The following is a 20165-nucleotide window of genomic DNA, read 5'->3' as shown; positions in this document are numbered from 1 at the left end:
AGCATTGTAGATATTTAATTATAGTATTTAGAGAACAAATGTTGGCTCTGATGGTTTTCAAAATGTAGCTTAAATTCAGAATGCATATGAAAAGCATCCAATAAACTTTTCATCACAGCTGAATGGTATTTACAATGCCTCTTAACTTTCTGAATGTTTATTTTGTCCCTGACTGACTCCGGAGAGGAAGTCCTTAAATAGCAATTCACATTCCAAAGACAAACATTCAATTCCTAAAGTTCTTAGTGGTCAACTATACAGTGGTCATGCTTTCAGGAAAGAGGCCATGAACCAGTTTAAGCATTTGGATCACTCTAAAACACTTTTAGGACCTTCTGGCCAATTAGGGTTTTGTTTTTTGTTTTTCCGAAGAAATGAGACTGAAATGTCTCTTGACATCAAGGTTTTATACCCTTTCAAAATCCAGTGTTTTTCTGGAAAACTGTCATATCGTAGTTGGTAGAGAAAATGCTGGTCCTATGAAACGAAAGCCTCTAGTACAGCACACAATCCATGTGGTGCTGTCTACTCCACCTTCCAGAAGGGGTACCACTCTCATACCTGCAAATGTTTGTCCACAACGGACCATTTGGCATGACTAGGACCTAAATTAAGTCAAGACACCACAAATTACCTAAACTAGAAACGCAAATAAATATTGAAAACAAAACCTGAGCTATGTTGTAAAACAATATCACTAAAGGGTTACAGCTTGTATGGGTCATATTCTTTCCTCCTCAGTACATTCAAACATGCAAAGGGCCATTAAGTTCAGAAAAGAGATCCTAGAAGAACTGAAAGGTTCTGACATCAGAGAATTTAAACTAGCTGTGAATCCCATTGAGGAGGTATGACTCATCTCTGAGGTTTAAATTAGATTATCAACCAAGTGAAGCAGCACAGTAAATCCACAATAAAAAATGAATGCCTACAGGAAAATTATTTTTGCCCCTAGTGGCAGATGCTTGAACTTTAAAGGATCTGAGACTAAGCTCTTTGTCTAAGCTTTCCTGACAGAAAACAATTGAAATAATTTCTTTAGTTGGTCCAACTTTGCTCCATATGCCACATGGAAACAATATCTAAACCCTGTAAAAGAAAGTATATTGTCACTTCTAAACCAATTGAGGATCAAACAATTTACAGAAACCAAGACTTATTTTGCTGACAATTAAGCTCTATCACCAAGACTTGAGATTCAATGAAATGTGACAATTGTGAAGAAAGAGGCTTTTGTCTGAGTAAGTCTGAAGCATTTGGAAGAATCAACAGAAAATCAGAAGACTGAATTAGATCGAAGTATCAGAGCCTTTGAAGATAGTCTAGAATTCACTAATTAAAATAACTGCCTTCCTTATTCTGTTTCCTCTCTGCACTGCTTTGGCATTAGAGCAGAAAGGCATATAGCAAGAGTCAAATCTGGTCTAAGGAGCAAGAGTTATACCCATCACACTTCCTCTTACACCAACAACACACTTTGTCTATCCTGCTGGTCAAGCTCCATTATGAAGAACCACCATGCCTTCAAAGATGGCAAATACAGACAAATACAAATCACTGCTGTGCACCAAACCTAAGGGGTGTGAAAGGCCTTTTAAGCCTTTTTCTTCCATGATGAAAGCCATCACATTTACTCTGTAGTAATTCAGATACAATCCAAAGAAGTGTGCAAATTCTATTCTATTCTATTCTAGTACTGGAGGTCACTAGCTGGGATAATATTCTTGCATCTCCTTCTCATGGAGTCAAAGAATTAATATATTCTTCTGTTTTTCCAAGAACCATAAAACTAACTTGTTTTCCTGCCTATTTAATAGAAAAATATGTAAGATTCCTGTTCAAAGCACCTCCATGCCTACTCCACAATTAATAGAAAGCAGTCAATAAGCATGTGAATGTCTTGCATCTCATGAGAAGTACAAACAACAGAAACAGGGTGCAAAAGCATGAGGAAATTAAGCAGTGGTCACAGCACTATATTTTAAGCTGAAAACATCTCAGATCATTTCAGAAACTTGGGATTTTTCATTTCACAGGATGTTAATGTCTCTATTAAAAGTACATTAATATTACTTTATTGCATGGCTAAGACAGGAAAATAATTAATGAAATCCTGTTTTTCCACAGGAGTGTTTCCATTTTTTTTAAGCAAACACACACTTCTGCAAAGTGTCAGATTGGACATTTCTACTCTCAAACACTCAGCAGGTGAACAAAATCATCTGTATAAGCCCTCATAATCTTTGAGAAACACTTATTTCTGAACAATCACTTCTAAACACTGTTCCTTAAGCCTTCGGTAGTAGCTGAGCAACACTGTTATTAAACTGAGGTGCAGCAGAGTTTATTTTTTCTTATCTCAATTTTTTTTAAAAAATATGTTGGGACTGATTTTTTTATTTTTTCTCTTGGGGTTTTTTGGGGGTTTAAATATAAGCAGCATTTAGTGAATGGCTTTGAATTCAGTATTAAACCATACTTGCAGCTTAATTATGAAAAAAAGATCATTGTCACTACATATTTGGAATATTAAAACTTGTCAGCTTTAGAAAAACCTCAAGGCACTTCTTCCTCTCAAATTTGGTTTTATTTTGAAAGCACTCGCTAGATAAGATTTCTTAATATTAGAGCAAGGCTAGTATAACTAGTTTTCTGTTGAAAATATTGGGAAAAAAGAATGTTCCCTCTATACTGTTAGTTCAATACAAAAAAATGACTCTTTTAAAGCTAAAACCTGTATTTCACAATTCTGATGCTTTCAATTTGCAGAGGTTTCTGCAGACATCTTTTGTCCTAGATGAGCATCAAATATTTTTTTTTCTCCAACAGTAAGGAAACATTAGCTGACTAAAGGTAACTACTACCAACTCTTCTTCAAACCATTTTACCATTTTTTAGTCAGGAAATACCAGAAATATTCTGGAAGGCTAACAGTAATTGTTTACTTTTGGCTGGCTGTTGAGACTAGCGGGGAGGGAGGATTGTTCTTCTAAGAGGAGACTAGGGAATGAAGGACGGGAGAAGAGAAAGAAGCATTATGCCAACATCAGGTAAAGCATATGGGGGATATATATATTTAATATATATGTGTGTGTATATATATATATATATATATATATAAAACATTACAATTATGGTTCATTCCTTTCTCTTAAATTTAGTGGAAAATTCAGAATACTGAAGACTTTAAGATATCTATTCTTAAGCACACAGACAGCAAGGTACCCTGAACCCCCACACTGTAGTGGGCAGGAAAGACGGCTCTTCTCCAGCAAGATTCAGAGCAAAAGCCTAACATTGGTGCTCTTGATAATGCCCTGGAAGAGCCTGCCTCTCTATCACGTACCTGGTAAACCTAGGCTAATGTTAACCTTTGTGAATATCCTTCTTTGCCTGGTCATTCCTCATTATCCATACTCTTCAAACTGGAATCCTAAATGACTAGAAAATAGAAATAAGCATGGACTTGAAAAAGTTCTATTAATTTATACCAGAAAATTGTGTATTTTACTAATTGAACCCCTAACCCCTATTACTGAAAGGATAATCTTACTCTAACAAAGATGCTGTTTGTACTTTATACTTAACGATAACTTAATCAAGCAAGAGTCATATAGTAAATCTGGTATGAACAGGCACAGGAACCCCAGTGCTTCAGTTTGCTTTTAGTTTCTCCTTCTGGAAACTGAAAGTAAGTTAGGCTTCTATTTCATTAGGCAATGCACAGATTTATTCATGGTTACAGGTCATAACAAATATACGTTCTTCACTAGGTTGCCCAGCATTAAGGATATTCCCCTACTTTAGTGAGAGGGAACAAGAATCAAAAAGGAGTGATGGACATCAACAGTACTTCTGAAACTGTTCATTATCCCATGTAATGAGAAGATCGCTGCATATAAAACATTGAACATTCTAAACCGAATCTATGTAAGTGAAGACAGACACTCACCACCTTCTCTCTAAAGACCAGCATGACAGATTATAAGCATAAAATAAGTGCAGTGGAAGAAGAAATGAATGAGACAGTGTAAAGTTTATTATTTACAGTTTTAAATGTTCCTATTAAAAAGGAGAGAGGAAAAAAACCCAACACTGAGCAAATGCTGCTGGCATCTAATCACTTGCTGTCCTCTAGGCAGTCCGAGAAAGGATGGGGCAAGAACAGTATTCCTGTATGAGACATTACTTATGACATCTTAAAAACAGATGTGGGAACTTTGTCTGAAAATTTAGAGTGAACTGTATCTATTTTAGGTTGTGAACATTCAGACTGATGAACATGAAATTATGCTGAGAAATGAATACATGCAGGGACAAAGGAACATGTATTCCCAATGAAGGGAAGCTTACCACAAAGCAGAGGGTTTTTTCTTGCCTACGCACGAATTAGCAATATTCTGCATTGCATCATTTGCATATTAAACAGACAATAACTTCATTGAGAAAAAACAGGTTTACCACACACACAGAGAAATCTCATCACATCTGATAAAAAGAAAACTGAGAAAGAGAAGTTAGGGCATCTATCCTTCATGCATTGTACCTTATAATTGCCAGTAATAATGTCCATGTCACCACCTCAGTTTTCCATGCACCTTCAGATTATTCTGCACTCTGTGCCCCAACATTAACACAGACTAGGGAAGATTTATGCTTCAAAGAGGGCAGGACATATGCAGAAGACAGTGTAAAGGTGTTGGGAGAGGTAGATTAATTAGCATTCCCAGACACAGAAAGCAGAGGATAAATTCACAGTGTGAAAATACACAGTGGGTGAAAACTGACAAGGACCATGCTGGTGGACAGAAAACCCATGAACTTATGAGGAGTTTAACTTTATAAACTTTTGAGTTTATGAATGTCATAAATGTTGAACAAGTAGCACATGATAAAAGATCAGGTTTAAGGAGATTAGTGACCTCTATATTATTTTTTTAACTGGCAAATGAGAAGAATGATAGGATGTTACAACTAGTAGACAGGCAGGTCCATAGTCATTTGTGTCTTCTACAGCAGTGAAAAGCCCAACATGAAAACAAAACCACCTCCTTAGTATACAACGCACTTCTATTCTGAATCAAACATTTGAGAATGAAGATTTTTGACACCTTTCTCCCATACACCAGTCAGCTTGCTTTACATACTGGCTCTGTGAATACAATTTCCTACCCAGAATTAGGTGAGTAACAGCTAAAGCAGCCTCAGCGTCTCTAGATGTGTCAGCAATCTCCTCACTCCACAACCTCTCGTTAGGGACCACCACAACTAAATATTTTGCTCAAGCCGAAATCAAAAGCTACAGCAACAAAATACACAAATGAGAATCACCTAGCAGAATGTTCAACAAGAGCACCAATTTAAATGGGCATTAAAAACAAACCTCCAAGAACTTGCAGTTTCCAGTTTCAAGCTACCTACACCCTCAAGGCTGGTATTGCCACAAGCAATAATTAATGTCCATTACATACTACTATTCTAATTACAGGACTATTGTCCAGTAACTAATAAACCAAAAATGTTCTTCATATGCTTGATGCTATTTTAAAACACTTTGTAAAGCTCACTTAAGACTGGTAGCTTTCAACATATGCAGCCTCCTCCAAATATAACATTATCTTGCATAAAATGACATCAGAAACCAAAACCTGAAGGAGGTCCTGCAGGTGTGTATTCACCTGAATACATAACAAAAAGCCTCTGATAAAGTACCTACTAATTCTGACAGAAAAAAAGAACACCTGGGGCAGACAGGGTGGAAAGCAATCAAGTAATGTTGTCTTGTACTATTTGCAAATAGCTTATATATATTAACTCTCTGAAGTTTATATTTTTTAAACTGAACAGCACACTAAAGTCGAGCCTGAGTCAGTACTTCCACTGCCCTAACTGTTGATTTCTATCCTTTGGTTTTTATTCTGGACTGACAGAATAGGCATATCACATACAACATCCATTCTCTTCTACACTGAAATTTTAATTTTGGATTGAGAAGTGCCTTTTGTTTCCAAACACTTCAAGATCACCACAGGCACAAAGTAATCTTCACTTGTTGCATAATCTGCAAGATGTTGGCAATCTGAAAAAAAAAACCAACCAAAAAGCTGATTAATTCACCCAGATGCTGCAGTGCAGATTACCTAGGATCATCTGGGAAAAAGATTTCTGTGCAGTATAAAGCAAAACAGTGCTAATGAGTTTGCACTGTGATAGCATTAATTTTGTTTTAATTTACAGTCATTCAGATAATAAAAAAATAACAAAACCGAAACACCAAAATGGTTTGTCTTCTCTGCAGACACCACAGTGGTACGTGTCTGTGTGTCTGTAAGAGACAGCAGTGAAAGGTTATGGACATAAAAGAGCCCAGAAGAGTCAAGAGTCTGATGTGTAAGGGTTTCAGCTGGGATGGGGGAGCCACATGTTCAAGACCCATATTAAATCAGAGAGGGAGAAGATCTGAGCTGCCTTCCTCACGTTTCATATACATGCTTTCACCACCTGGCTGCTACATTATCCCTGCCCTGCTCCTCCTAAAAATAATTCTTTTGGAAATGCTTCTGCCTTGTTCCAAGGTGGAATGAAAGTGGGTTTTTGATAAGATTTTCCTCATTTCTCAAAAATGCCACCCAGAACAGGCATCCATGAACAGCAAGAGAAGTCCTATCCATGTGGCACCTCCAATCCCCACTATCCACAACAGTCACAGCAGCATCCAGCAATTTGAAAGCAGATTAAAAATAGCAAAAAAAAAAAAAAGTATTTAAAATATTATCAAAATCAAAAAATCCTTCCATCCTTCAGATAATCTCTAAAAGCTTATTTGCAGCTGCATCACCTCAGCTAGGCCCTCTTTTTAAGCACCCTGTAGTTTTTCCATCGATATTATTGCAGTTTCTCCCTCTGTTTTCAAGTGTCTCCAACCAACGTTTCTTTCCTCCTTGCCACAAATCTCATCAAAATAGCCTGCCATCTATGTGAGACTAAAACATAACTCTGATTTTACTTTCCAGCTACACTTGCAGGAAAGATATGTCTGAACAGCTTCTGTGCAGTCTTCTAAATCCAATACTTTTAATTAGGTTTCTCTGTCCTGGTTGACTCCTCCATGTCTCCTTTTTGTTTGGCCAAGGTGGGGCAAGAGAGCTCTCTCTGCAGTTGCTTTAGCAAATGAAAAAACCTAGACTTTGCAGTATCTGGTCAGGTCAGCATATGGTCAGAAATGAGTTTCGCAGCAGGCCGTTTTCCCCACCAGGGGATCTTAATGTGAAGAAGATAGAAAATCCCTGTGAATCGGTGTGAAATCTTGTGCCAGCAAAGCAGGAGACTGCACTTGGAACTGGTTGTCAGTACAAGCTCCGTGCTATTCCCCTATCAAATAATGTCCTGTCCCCTCCTACAAACAGCTTTTCCATAAACCTTTTAATTTTATCTCCCATATTAAGTGTAAATGCAGTGAGCATTGACTTGGTGAAGTGAAAATGTAATAGGCTTGTCTCATCAATTTGCGGCCAAGTTTCATTTAATTATTATTGCAAAGAAAAATAGGATAGAGTTGAAGTGAGTTATGCTAATCGATAATAAATGTAAACCTAACTCCAAAGTACTATTTACTAACTTTAAAGACTACTCCTATAGCAATCAACTTTATAAGGTTCCTGACAGAATCGTAATGGTGATAAAACACATGGAAGTGTAAGACTATTTAAACTCTTAACAAAAGCCATGATAATACTAACAGTAAATGAGCAACTCCCACAAAATATCATTTAATAATCACGCCCTGATAAGGTCTAAAGTACACATTGCCATTGTTCTATGAAAAAACATTAAAGTGTGGGTTTTTTTTTTTTAACACATGTAGCAACCTAACAGGTTTTAATTACCACACCTTCTTCAGTGACGAGCTGTTCCACTCAAACACCCAAACATAATATTTACAACATTGTGTGGTTGTTAAGGATCTTGATGATTGATGGAACCTATTGTGTTGCCATCTTAATAACAACAAATGCAAGTGATTACCAACACGGAAGAGAGAATCTGTGTTTTTATATTACAACAAAAGGCTGTCCTATAGGGACTTCTTTTCAACATAAACTAACAAACCTGCGCACACGTGAACATGCTTTAGAGCTTGGCACAGAAAGTCAAAAACAAAGCCTCTGCTGCTTTAAGGACAACGTGGGGGTTTTTTTATTAGCTTAAGAGAACATGAAAGCTGTCAAAAGAGCTGGTATAGTTTTTCACAACCCCGCAGAATTCATCTTGACCACAAGGAAATATCTGAAAACTGCATCAGAAAGATAGCATAGATCTTGTTTCTAAAAAAAAAGAAAGCAATTGAGTCATTGAGTCAAATAGGAATACAATACATTTTCTGGCATCGCTACTGAATATTTATATCAATGATGAATGAGACTACAAATGAAATATTTTAACATGAAGCTTTGCCTTGTTAACTGCATGATATGCCAAAACACCACCTACTGTAAATCACAGGGTTTAAGACCAGTATTTCTTGTTTAAACATGCTACTTGTTCAGCAGAATCACTTGTGTGAACAAGCATACATTAATGTACACTAAGTAGAGCAGTTTCACTATCCAACTGATAGAGTATAATTTAACAACCTCATTATCAGCATTGTAATTTTCAGACTGCTGAAATGTCATATTTGTTGCAAAAATTATACAGTTTAAACACTTTAACAACATTGCCCGTTTGACGTTTCTGTCAGATAAGATGCAGACAGGTACTTGTGCATTGATGAACACGCTTTTAATCCTATGAAGAAACTTTCTCTGTCGAATTATAGATGCTTCAACACTTGATTTATGAACACCCTAATTAAAATCCTTATGCCTTAAAGAAAAACTCTTCATTATAACAACAACTTTCTTTCACATTTTTATCTTTTAATATTTGGATATTGCTTTTATGTGCTGCTATTAGGTATCAGTTCAGCATGTCATTTCTGACTGCCAAAACAGGAGAATATTTCTCTTTACAACCTGGTCAAGTCTCAAAGTCTGGATAAGCACCCAAAAGGATCAATACTTATTTAATGCTTCCACAAAGCATTTATGGGAAAAAAAATTCTGCTAATTTAACAGGTAGAGGACAACCACCATAAAATTCCATGCTTTCTGTTTCTAGGAAGGCTAGAAATGCCATCTTATCTGCCAAAGTATTTCTTCTCTTCCTATGAACTCTCAGGACCAAGAGTTTGAAGAGATACTACTTTTTTTTTTTTTTTTTTTTTTTTTTTAAAAAAAAGCACTAGATTTTCATATGCATTTCTGTAGTGGTTCTGGTTCAATTTTGAATTTCAGACATATCTCTGGAGGGGGAAGATATTCCTATTTTATCTGAACAAATTCATGTATATCATTCATTCATTCTTATAGCACCCATCAGCACAGCAGCAGTAAGTTTCAGTTTCCTAAACTCAATGCAATTCAAAATTGCACACAATCTCTACTAAAACTACCATTACTGAAAGTGATGCAGTTACACATTAGCATCCCTTCTCTAAAGTAATCTCTGTCCCCAAATCCCAGAAAAGAACAATTCATTTACAAGCTAAGCAAGTAATCTTGAATCAAATCCTGAAGCTTGTCAAAACTAGGGTGTCCTAAATTATCAATAAGAAACTAATTTCAAAAGAGTGAACCCCCAATTCAAGTCACTGCTGCTGAAGTCCTGGTGCCTTTTACCTAGCTTTCTATCAAATTTGTATTGAAATGTTACAAACATCTTGAAAAAAGAAATTTAAAGGAATGAATAATGGCTGAAGAAGGTCTCCTTGACAGGACTAAAGCATCAGACTCAATAGGGTTATCTGACTTTTGGCCACTAACTACAAAGCCAACAAAGTTCCTGAACTCAGCCATACACGAAGCTGAAAATCTTACCACGTAAAAGATTAAGAGAAAGTATTATATTTGCAGATAATGAGGAGAACTGAACGGAACCACTTTACTACTGCTCAGTGGAGAGGTTGAAAATTCACTCCTCAAATATCACCTCTAAAAACATAGCAGGTAAATTTTGTTATCCTTCTGACGAGCTGTTGTAATGCTGGACTGGGATAAAACAGATCATGCTGCCCTCTTGTGCTAGATGTGCACAGAAATCAACCCCTTTATTCCTGCAAGTGACACATGAAGAGGAATATATAAAGCATTCAGTATGATGTAGAAAACATCCACCTTTTCCTCCTTACAGATACCTTGACAAGTATGCAACTACCTTACTGGGACATAGATAGAAGAGCAAAGGACATTTCAAGAGAGTCAAATTCTACACTCCAAAAAATAAACAAAAAATAAACAAACACTCGTCAGATATAGTAAAGCCCAAAATACAATCACTTACCCTCTAACTTCCCATCAAGCTTTCACTATAGCTGTTTAAGTGATGCTCTATACATATCTGCTGATAAATTTGAATTTCAGTCATAAATAGCTGATCATTCTTTCTGAATGCTGGATAACACAATAAACTTTAGTCAGGATTATCAGCTCAACACGGTTAGGTTAAGTGCTTAAGAAAGGGACAGTCATTTATTAATAAGCTTCTTCCAATGGAAAACATAGCAGTGATGTCTAACTGTTTTTAGATCTATACCAAATAACAGAAAGGTGAAATCTGTGTATGTAAAAATATTTCTGGGTGTGGAGGGATCAAGGAGAGGGGGTCCTCCTATTCCTCTTCTGTCTCTGCTATATAAGCCAGGTTCCAAAAATGCATTCAAATTCTTATATCATGTGGGTAAGATACTCGTTACTATTCCCTTTAAAACCTTCCCTCCCTATATAATGCTAATGCAATCTGTAAAGAGAGATCTTGGGCTCATGCCTAAAGTGATTCACAAAGCATAATTTTTTTAGGAATAAGTCATCTCATTTATTCACCACGACTGATTGGATCTACACTGTTGGGAGCTGACAGACATGTCATGATTCACTACATATTTCCATTTCCTAATGTCGACTCCCTGATGCTGCTCATTAGTCTGTTTCTCCAATAAGAATGACTGAGATCTTGGGATATCTATTTATTTAAGTTTCCTTCCTTGACTTTGGAACATGGATCACCATCTGTTCAAAATACTGACCGTGGCATTTTTTAATTGCTGATCATTTTTGGATAAATAAAACAGCAACAGTCAGTTCAGCAGTTGCTTCTGTTATGATGAGACCTCATGCAAATACTGAGAACATGCTGGATGCTTAATGACATATCTGACACTGCAATATCAGCTTTTCTAATATAATAGTTTTGCTAATATAATAGCTTTGCTAACTAATAGTTTGGCCTGGCTGTTACAATCACAACCATAGAAAAAGAAGCCTTTAATAATTTCAATTTCTTTTTAGTGTGTGTTTTCATAATAAGGCATACTAAAAAAAGGAAAATGAAAAAAAAGAGACTTCTACTTAAAAAAATCTCACCCCAATGAAAAAAAAATAGCATCTGAAGTTCTAGAAGATAAATACATGGTAAAAAAACCCACATAAATCAGACAATGAGATACAGACGCTAAAAAGAATTTCAGAACTGCTACATGCTGCAGTTCTGAACAAGAGCATCATCTCACATGTCATTCTTTTTTCCTTTTTCAAAAGATGTATAGATCAGGACAGCAGTACCTTTGCATGCTGCCATGACCAAAAGAAAGATCAAGGGAAAGAAATATATGCACACTGAAGTTAATCTTCTATTAAGAAGTATGTCCTGATAAATAGAAACACACATCTGTAAGTCACGACAGTGTGTGAATACCAGTGATAGGCAGGTTTTATGGATGTCACTTTTACAAAGCACTGCTAATTTGAGCTTCACAGTATGTTACAAAGCAAACTGTTATTTATTACTCTACATTGTCCCTGATGTTTACTCTGTAGTTCTTAGTTTGTTATGATGAACCAGTTACTTCATATGCTGTACACACACACACACACAGAGCAAGCAAGCAAAGAGGAAAATCCTTGTCTATCTAACAACTAACCCCATCAGTACTACAATTCCTTCTGATGTATGTGCTCTCACTAGCTCTCCGCTAACCTGTCTCCTGAGCTTATGGCTTCACTTCTAATCCTTTGCAGTGGCCTTGAATTTACACTACCACAAACTCACAGTACAAATAGACCATGTAACAGAGCCTTAAACTTTTGCAGTTTTAGAGCCCCCTTTAAAAAAAATAAAGGGGAAACTGTACACATTTCATTCATCATATTATGGACATAAACCTTTTCTCCACATATTTTTTTCCTGAAAATATTACTAGTTTATTTGAAACAATAAAGCTATCCTTATACACCCTTACAATCATTAAACAGCTTCTGGAACTATGAGAACAAGCCTATATTCCTTTTCAAGGGAGTGAAGACCATGAGGTTTCTGCTCCTCATGCAAGACTGGCTAGTTAATCAGTACTACCCCACTTCCCCACTCTGTTCACTCTGCTCCAGCTTCTCTCCTTTTTTTTTTTTTTTTGGAAGAACATAAGGGTCTGGATTAGAGTTTTAAATTGTAAGCTTTATGCTTTTGTGCATTCTGGAAGATACACAGTTTCTCGAAACTGTGAATTGCCACACATGCTTAGAATTACGTTTTAAAAGGGAAAATGACTGTTGGGGTTAAGCTTCCACAGAAAAGCACAAGAAAGGCATACCCACAAAATGCATGCATATACATGCAGCATGTGGAAGAGACCCCTGTGTAACTGAACCAGAATGGCAATGCAAGTAGCAGGTCAGTGTACAACACCAAAGCAACAGATAATTAATCTTTCTGTAGACTGCATCTGAAGAGAGTAAGATCAACCACCAGGAAGCCAAAATTATCAACCAGCAGTAAGGCTTTTGAATTTAAAAAGACCACACTGTTAAAGATTTTAAGTAAAAGAAGCAAAATGCCACACAAGTGTGCAAAAATACTATCAAATCATAATTGCCCACAAATACAACAGTTAACATAATCAATGAGGTACATTAAATGTTAAGGGCTTTTTTACTATTAAACTTACCTATAGGATTTCTGTCAAAAAACAAGACAGGAGCTTTCAAAATGGATTGAAACATTTTGTTGTGCAAAGTCTGACCAGAATTAACAAGAACTTGAAACACCAGAAGACTTCTTATTATGCCAAACAGTATTGTAGCCACTGTTAAACCTGAAATTAAAAAAAAAAACAAAACAAAAAACCAAACATGGACGGAGCATGCATACACATATGGATCTTTCAAAAGGAAAAGACCTTAAAAATAAAACTGAACTAAAACCAAATTTTGTTGACTTCTGTATATAGCAGGAATCCAAACATAAGCCCAGGGACTCAGACTGAGTATAGAACAGGTATCTTCTATTTGTCACTAGCTTCAGTTACTATCATAACATCAATTTAAACAATTTCTCTTTTTCGGTTTTAAAGAATTGGTACTTTATAGAAATGTAGGAAATGTCTGTTAACCCATGAAATAAATCTGTATTAAAACCTCCTGCATAACAGCTTTGCAAAGAAATTCATTTCACAGTGCCGTGTATAATTGTGGCTTGCAGAGGTCACTGTGAAGATTCAACATTTGCCAGCAGGTATTAACCAAGTAATATATACACGGCTATTTAGAGACAACCTCGTGTTATTCTCAATCAGCCCAAACCACTCATGCCATTCTTCCCCTTGTAAACCACATCAAATCATTTAAATTATGTGTATTTCTTTAACACAGTATAAGATTCATCCCTTATGCCATGTGAAATAGAACCCTTCTAGGGAGTTGGTCTGCAGACTGTTTGTCTTTCTTCTGGGCACATCTCCAGTTACAAGACAGGGGTGCTACAGGGCAAAAGGTGGAAACAAAGAATGAGATTGGTGCTTCTCTGTTTGCTGTGTGTAATCTTCAATGTGGCTGCCCAAATTCCTAGTCAATGAAGGTGAACAGTGAAGGTGCTTCCAGGCTCCAGGTAATCTGCTGTGGAAACTAAGCATAGCCACCACAAGCCCAGATGCTCAGGCCTTGAGGACACCCTTAAGTTAGACCCTATCAACATAAAACATTGCCTATACTAAGGACAGGTTAAAAATGGACGCCATTCAGATACAGCTATAGTAACAGTGGAAAATAGTGAGGTTTTAAGTTAATACGACGTGGTTAAGTCAATCAGTTATTCCATCCTGCTTACTGCTGTACCCTCCCAGGATGCAAGAAAAGGTACCGCTACTTCATTTGTCTGCTCGCAGTTTATTACCCATGTTCCATGTGGTGCTGTTTTTAAGAAAAAAGCGTGTGGCTGGGATGAGAGCTTGTTTGACTTACCCTGACTGCTGTATTCCAGGCCAGGTAAAAGAAAACAACTTTTCCACTGCACATACCCAGACAGAAAAGTGCGTCACGCAAAAAGGGAACAGAAGAGGTACTAAGCAGAAGGCTGTGGCAGAGCCCATGCCTAACAGCAGTCTGCGGGAGTGGTGGAAGGAGAGTGAGCACACCCAGGGATCCCCACATTTCTGTACAACTTCACTCAGGCTTGGAAGCTACTGGAAGCTGCTGGCATGACCCTCACCAAACAAATCACCTGAAAAGACCCTAATGGCCAGGGAGAAGTAGGAGGAATGAGACTTTCCAGTCCTTTATGTGGAGTGAGTGTCTCACACCAAAGGTTTTAGCTTTCCCCATTTACAAGCTTACCATCTCAGTATGAGAGGCAAGGACTCTTTGCACACTCACTTTACAGAAAAGGTGTGGAATTGGTGCCTCAGTTCTAGCCAGTGGGGTTTCCCATTAACAGAAATTTTACTCTTCTAAATCTGTCATGTCTCAAACAACAAGCACTAGGAAGGAGCTACCATGGCAATTTTTTTTCTTTTTCTATTGAGAAAATTAAAATGTTAAATTATTTTATACAGCTTCAGAGGTTGTAGAAAAAGTTGTTAGATTATCATGCACTTCACATGAAATGTGCCATCTTTTTATAACTTTTCCAACTGCACTTACAATTTTGTAAGTCAGTGCTGTCTGTTCAACTATTGCAAATATCTCACTAAACTATCTGAACATTTCAATATAAAGGTAACTTTTGCTGTTCTGCTATCTAGAAAAAGAAATTTCCTTAAAGGATAAAATTTTCTGTAACATGATTTAGGTTATATGGTCAGAGAAAACCGAGTTTGCCACATTTAATCATACTGTGCAATCCACTGGAACGGTTCATGAAATAAGACATTACACAGAGAAAATAAGAGCCAAGTATATCTGGCTCCTAAATTGTTGCTTCCCAGGATAAGCACAATGTTTTAGGTCAAGCACTTAGATCACGTGGATTCCCCCAAAAAATCCTCCACCTATCCTCACTCATGAGAGATGTTTCTGAATACATTCAAAGCATATTCTTCTGGTATTCCACCTGTTTTCTCAGACCTATCGTTTACATCTCTGTCAAGACATTACCATGTCACACAAAACCATACACTACAAGAACTGCTAAATAGCAGAGTCTGAGAGCATATTTCCCCACACGATTTTTCTATGCCAATTTTTACTACCTTTCAGAGCAATATTTTAAGATGTTTGGATGCCTGAATACAAGGATAAATGCACCTTTCTGGATAGAACCATATGGTTGAATAGAAGCATATGGCTACCTATTGAAATATATTGAAATGTTTTTAATATCCTGCTTTGCATACCCATCTAGGATGCTTTTTAAAAGCTGGTTCTTTTGCTATGGAACTTCAGAAGGAATGTAGCCATGCCAAGTTTTAGAACAGCACAGAATGAAGATCCATTTCTAATCCCTCTTGCCCATCCATATAATGACTGAAGGATTTAGCTCGATGACCTATTAGTATAGACAATAACCACAACCTTACAGTGACTGGCTTTTTGAATACTTAATTCCTAGTTTACTTTCCAAAATCCAGGCAAAGCATATTAAGAGTCTGCATTCAACCTGTTTCTTCTGTTAGATTTTTAGATGTTATTTATTCCAATTAATTTAGTCAGGAAGCAAGACTCAGGCTCCTAATCTGTTAAAACATTATTCAGTTACTGCTGGAAATCACATTTCCCCACATTGCCATTGCTTTGCACCTTTCAAAACTGTTTATTATGATAGGTCAGATAATGAACAGTTCTTCAGACATATACACATGCATGTGTAATTACCTGCATAAATTCCCAAATAAAAATTAAGGTCTAGGTGTTCAGTCTCATTTGCTCCATTATTTCCATTTGTTGTGACATTCAACTTTTCTTGATGATTTGCCCTGTGGAAATGCATACAGAAGATAACTATCATCAAATCACATTCTGCAAATATTCATTTGCACTACGTTCAATCGTTTCTGGATTCAACTCTGTTGAAATCTTTAGTTCAAAAGATCACGTGTACTGATGTTATCACGAATCACACCATGAGTAGAAGCAATCACAGGCTACACTTCAGCATAAAGTTAATTTTTTTTCCCCCACACAAAATGAGCGGAGATCAGAAAAAGATCAAGCATATTCTCCTCCTCTACTCCTCTCCTGTGAGACCCCACCTTGAGTACTATGCTCAATTCTGGAGCCCCCAACATAAGAAGGACATAAACCTGCTTGAGTGGGTCCAGAGGAGGCCACAAAGATGATAAGGGGGCTGGAGCACCTTCCTCATGAGGACAGGCTGAGAATTGGGGTTGTCCAGCCTGGAGAAGAGAAGGCTCCAGGGAGACCTTATAGCGGCCTTCCAGTACTTAATGGGGGCTACAGGAAAGATGGGGAGGGACTCTTTATCAGGGAGTGTAGTGGATAGGACAAGGGATAACAGTTTTAAACTGAAAGAGGGTAGATTAGATATAAGGAAGAAATTCTTTAGTGTGAAGGTGGTGAGACACAGGAACAGGTTATCCATAGAAGCTGTGGCTGCCCCCTCCCTGGCAGTGTTCAAGGCCAGGCTGGACGGGGCTTGGAGCAACCTGGGCTAGTGGAAGGTGTCCCTGCCCATGGCAGGGGGGGTGGAACTAAATGATCTTCAGGGACACTTTCAACCCAAACCATTCTATGATATGATTCTATGATATTCTGAAGTTTTCTAGAACAGGTTTACCACCACCACCTATACAATACTGACTTCTATTAGGCAAACAACACTTGACTGAAAAGGCAGAAATGACTGACCAGTTATCTTCAACTTACCAGTAAGAAAGCCACCAGTCCTGGAGCACATATGCCACCTTAAGCAAAAGAGGCAAATATAAGAATCATCTTACAAAATGAAAAAGAACATTGTAAAGTTAAATTTCCTTGCTATTCTTTCATGTTCTCTGGGAAAACATCACATATTCAGGAAAGTATGCCATCCAGTCTTTCAAGACCAGCAGCAATTTGCAAAGCACATTAGAAGATGCATAAGAACCATCTACAAAGAAAGAAGTTACCTTAAATTACCTTACATGATAGCAAACTAAAGGAAAGCAATACACTCAAGCAAACAAAATATAGCAGCTCTTCCTAATGTATGTTAATTGCACATTAAAGAACTCATTTTTTCAGTTCCTAAATTTGCTACTAGAGATATTCCAAAATGCTTTTTGATTAACAAACTTTCTGATGTTACCAGTCCAGAAATTTGTGTTTACAGGAGATAATTACCAGAAACAGGGTTGAAGGAGGATGAGAGAAGATAGGAAGAGAAAAACTCCTACTGCCACCTTCCTTCTGTGACTACAAACTTGTAACAGGGTTATTTATCTCAAAATACACCTCTGTTCACGTGAATTTGAAGTTCTGGGCGGTCTACTGCAGAGATTTGATCTTGCTCAGCTATCTTCCCAATAGACTCAATTCAAGAACAAGGAAAAAGGAAGTAACATGTCTAAATATATAGACTATTTTTTACAGCCAAGACCAATCATTTCCATGAAATGAATTTAAGCTTTCTCTGCAGGAAACAGAGAAAAAGGCAATAAGCTATCTTCACGCAGCTTCCTCAGCCCACCATTTCTTTCAGTAAGTTTCAAAATAATTTTCCATGTTTAAAAATTCTTTTACATACCTGCTACAGGCTGCATTACACACAATATTTGCCTATCCTCTTCCTCACTTTCTTATTCTACTAAACAGTGAGCCTCCCTCTAGCCCTTCATATTACCTGCACTTATCAGCAGATGAGATTTTCTTTTAACACCTCTGTCAGACTCTGTCTTCCCATACCCAGTAAATCTCTTTACCCTCCCCTCAACTCAAGACATATTGACTGTTCAGGTTTGTTAAACACTACTTTATACATTTTATGATTTTGTTCTCTGTCTCCAAAAATCAGACTGGCTTATAACTTCCGTGGCATGCTGCCAGAAAAATAATTACTTTATTGAAGTATTAAAACTGTTGAAATAAGTATCAGTGCAAGACCTCTCAATGCTGTACCAAAATTCCATGCCGATAGAAAAACTTTGATTGCAAATATGACAATTATTAAGAAACACCATGCTCCCAAACATTTCAGATGAAAATTCACAGTAACAAGTATACACTATGTTAACAAGAAAGAAAAAAGGCAAACCCAAAATACATTCAGTATTATTTGTGGCTCCGAACAACTTACCTGTGCCAAAATATTGAATACTAAAAGTATGAAAATCACAAAGTAGTTTGCTCCTGCAGTGAAGTATTTTCTGTAAACCTTAAAGTTTATTTTTCCCTCAGAGCGACTCTCCTCTGGCATTGCAGCCAGTGCATTTTCAGCCTGAAAAAAAAAAAGAACACAGAATAAAAAACATCAACCTTGCAGTTACAGATTGAGACTAAGCCACTTGAAAGTCATGGTTCAGAATTGGCAAACAATTAAATAAGGAGATAAAGTGATTACACATATAAAAACTTTAATTATTGAAACTATAGCTTTGACAAAAAAAAAATTAGTCTCACTGCAGTAATACTGAAAAACCTATTCTGCAAAATGACACTGTGGGAATTTTATTTTGCACTGCATCACAGAATGTAACATGACTTCATTTACAGCCAGAAATGTTTACTCTGACTGATAAACCACGGTTTTTTCATACTACCTTCAGTCATAACAGCTCTGGAAACTAAGGCCTTGACTTGGAAAAGATTCTTTTTTCAGAATGCAAGCGTGTGTAACCTTTTCTTTCAGAAAAGTGTTTAAAACAAATACTATTCTGCAAGTATGAACCAAAAACAATCAACATATGCCCAGAGTAACAAATTCCCCATAAAGTTCTAATCGTCCCCTTTTAAGTACCAACAAAGCATCTGTTAATAGGAGAAACAAGTAAAATGACAAACGAGAAGTCAAGTTAAGCAAACAATGGATGGGGGACACTGAAAGACAGAAAAGGAAAGAAATGAGACAGACATAAAGAAGGTAAAAGAACTACTCAAATAAACAAAATGCCATAATTTATTTTTTTTTAGCAGTATATGTGATAGGAAAACTAGTGCCAGGTCAGTGGGCACATAACAGTTGATTCTGTTGTCAGCAGACATGGCTGTACAAGAGCAGGGGAATCAACAGACATGACTCAGATGTGAAAGGAGAAATTCCACTTACCCATTAAAGAAGAGAAACCTATCTTGTTTTTTTGTTTCTTCAGTCCCATCCCCCATCCCTCCACCCCTGTCCCCATCCAACAGCTCTAATGCTGCTAAAACGTTTGGCACACTTTTGTGGATTTAATAGCGCAGTTGCGGCTGGGACATTAATAGTATCAGATAAGTTTACTGCTTTGGGGCATAAAACCATTGCTCTAAAAAGGTATGAAAAAGTCTGTAGTATTCTTTTTTATTTTCTTAATCTCACTGCTTTTCATTATAGAAAAGAAAAAGAAATAATATATACCCATATCATAACAGTGACAATCATCAGGGACTCGCAGGGATTACTTGTTCCATTTGTTCCATGGATGCAGTGCTAGCACAAGCCTAGCAGTGCTACAGGGCTCCTGCGTTGTTCTGTGTGAATGCAAGGACACCAGCAGAAGGCCACCTCTGGTAGAGAAACCTTACGGCTACTTTTGCACTGTACAGATCAAGAGATAACAAGGCACCTGGAAGTCAAGCTGGCACCATACCATGTGTTTCGTTTTCACCAACAGAAGGGTTGGGGAGAGCAACACAGTGGTGTCCCAAGGTTATGCCCTCAGGGCCAGCTCA

The 20165-nt window shown here is 37.2% G+C and overlaps 1 protein-coding gene across 3 annotated transcripts in view; it reads right to left on the bottom strand.

Moving 5' to 3' along the window:
- Positions 1 to 20165, bottom strand: part of ABCC4 (ATP binding cassette subfamily C member 4 (PEL blood group)) — a 150774-nt gene that overhangs the window by 77332 nt on the left and 53277 nt on the right. For all 3 annotated transcript variants that reach the window (XM_074911542.1, XM_074911551.1, XM_074911560.1), the window contains exons 16-19: positions 18595 to 18735; positions 17187 to 17224; positions 16176 to 16276; positions 13037 to 13183 (exon numbers count right to left, since the gene is read on the bottom strand). In XM_074911542.1, coding sequence (XP_074767643.1) covers positions 13037 to 13183; positions 16176 to 16276; positions 17187 to 17224; positions 18595 to 18735 — 427 coding nt within the window. The remainder of the gene's footprint in view (positions 1 to 13036; positions 13184 to 16175; positions 16277 to 17186; positions 17225 to 18594; positions 18736 to 20165) is intronic.

This window comes from Athene noctua, chromosome 1 (genome assembly GCF_965140245.1).
Source record: "Athene noctua chromosome 1, bAthNoc1.hap1.1, whole genome shotgun sequence".
NCBI classification, from domain to species: Eukaryota; Metazoa; Chordata; class Aves; order Strigiformes; family Strigidae; genus Athene; species Athene noctua.
Note: the sequence above shows the minus strand (reverse complement) of the source record. Positions and strands in the feature narration are given on the sequence as shown.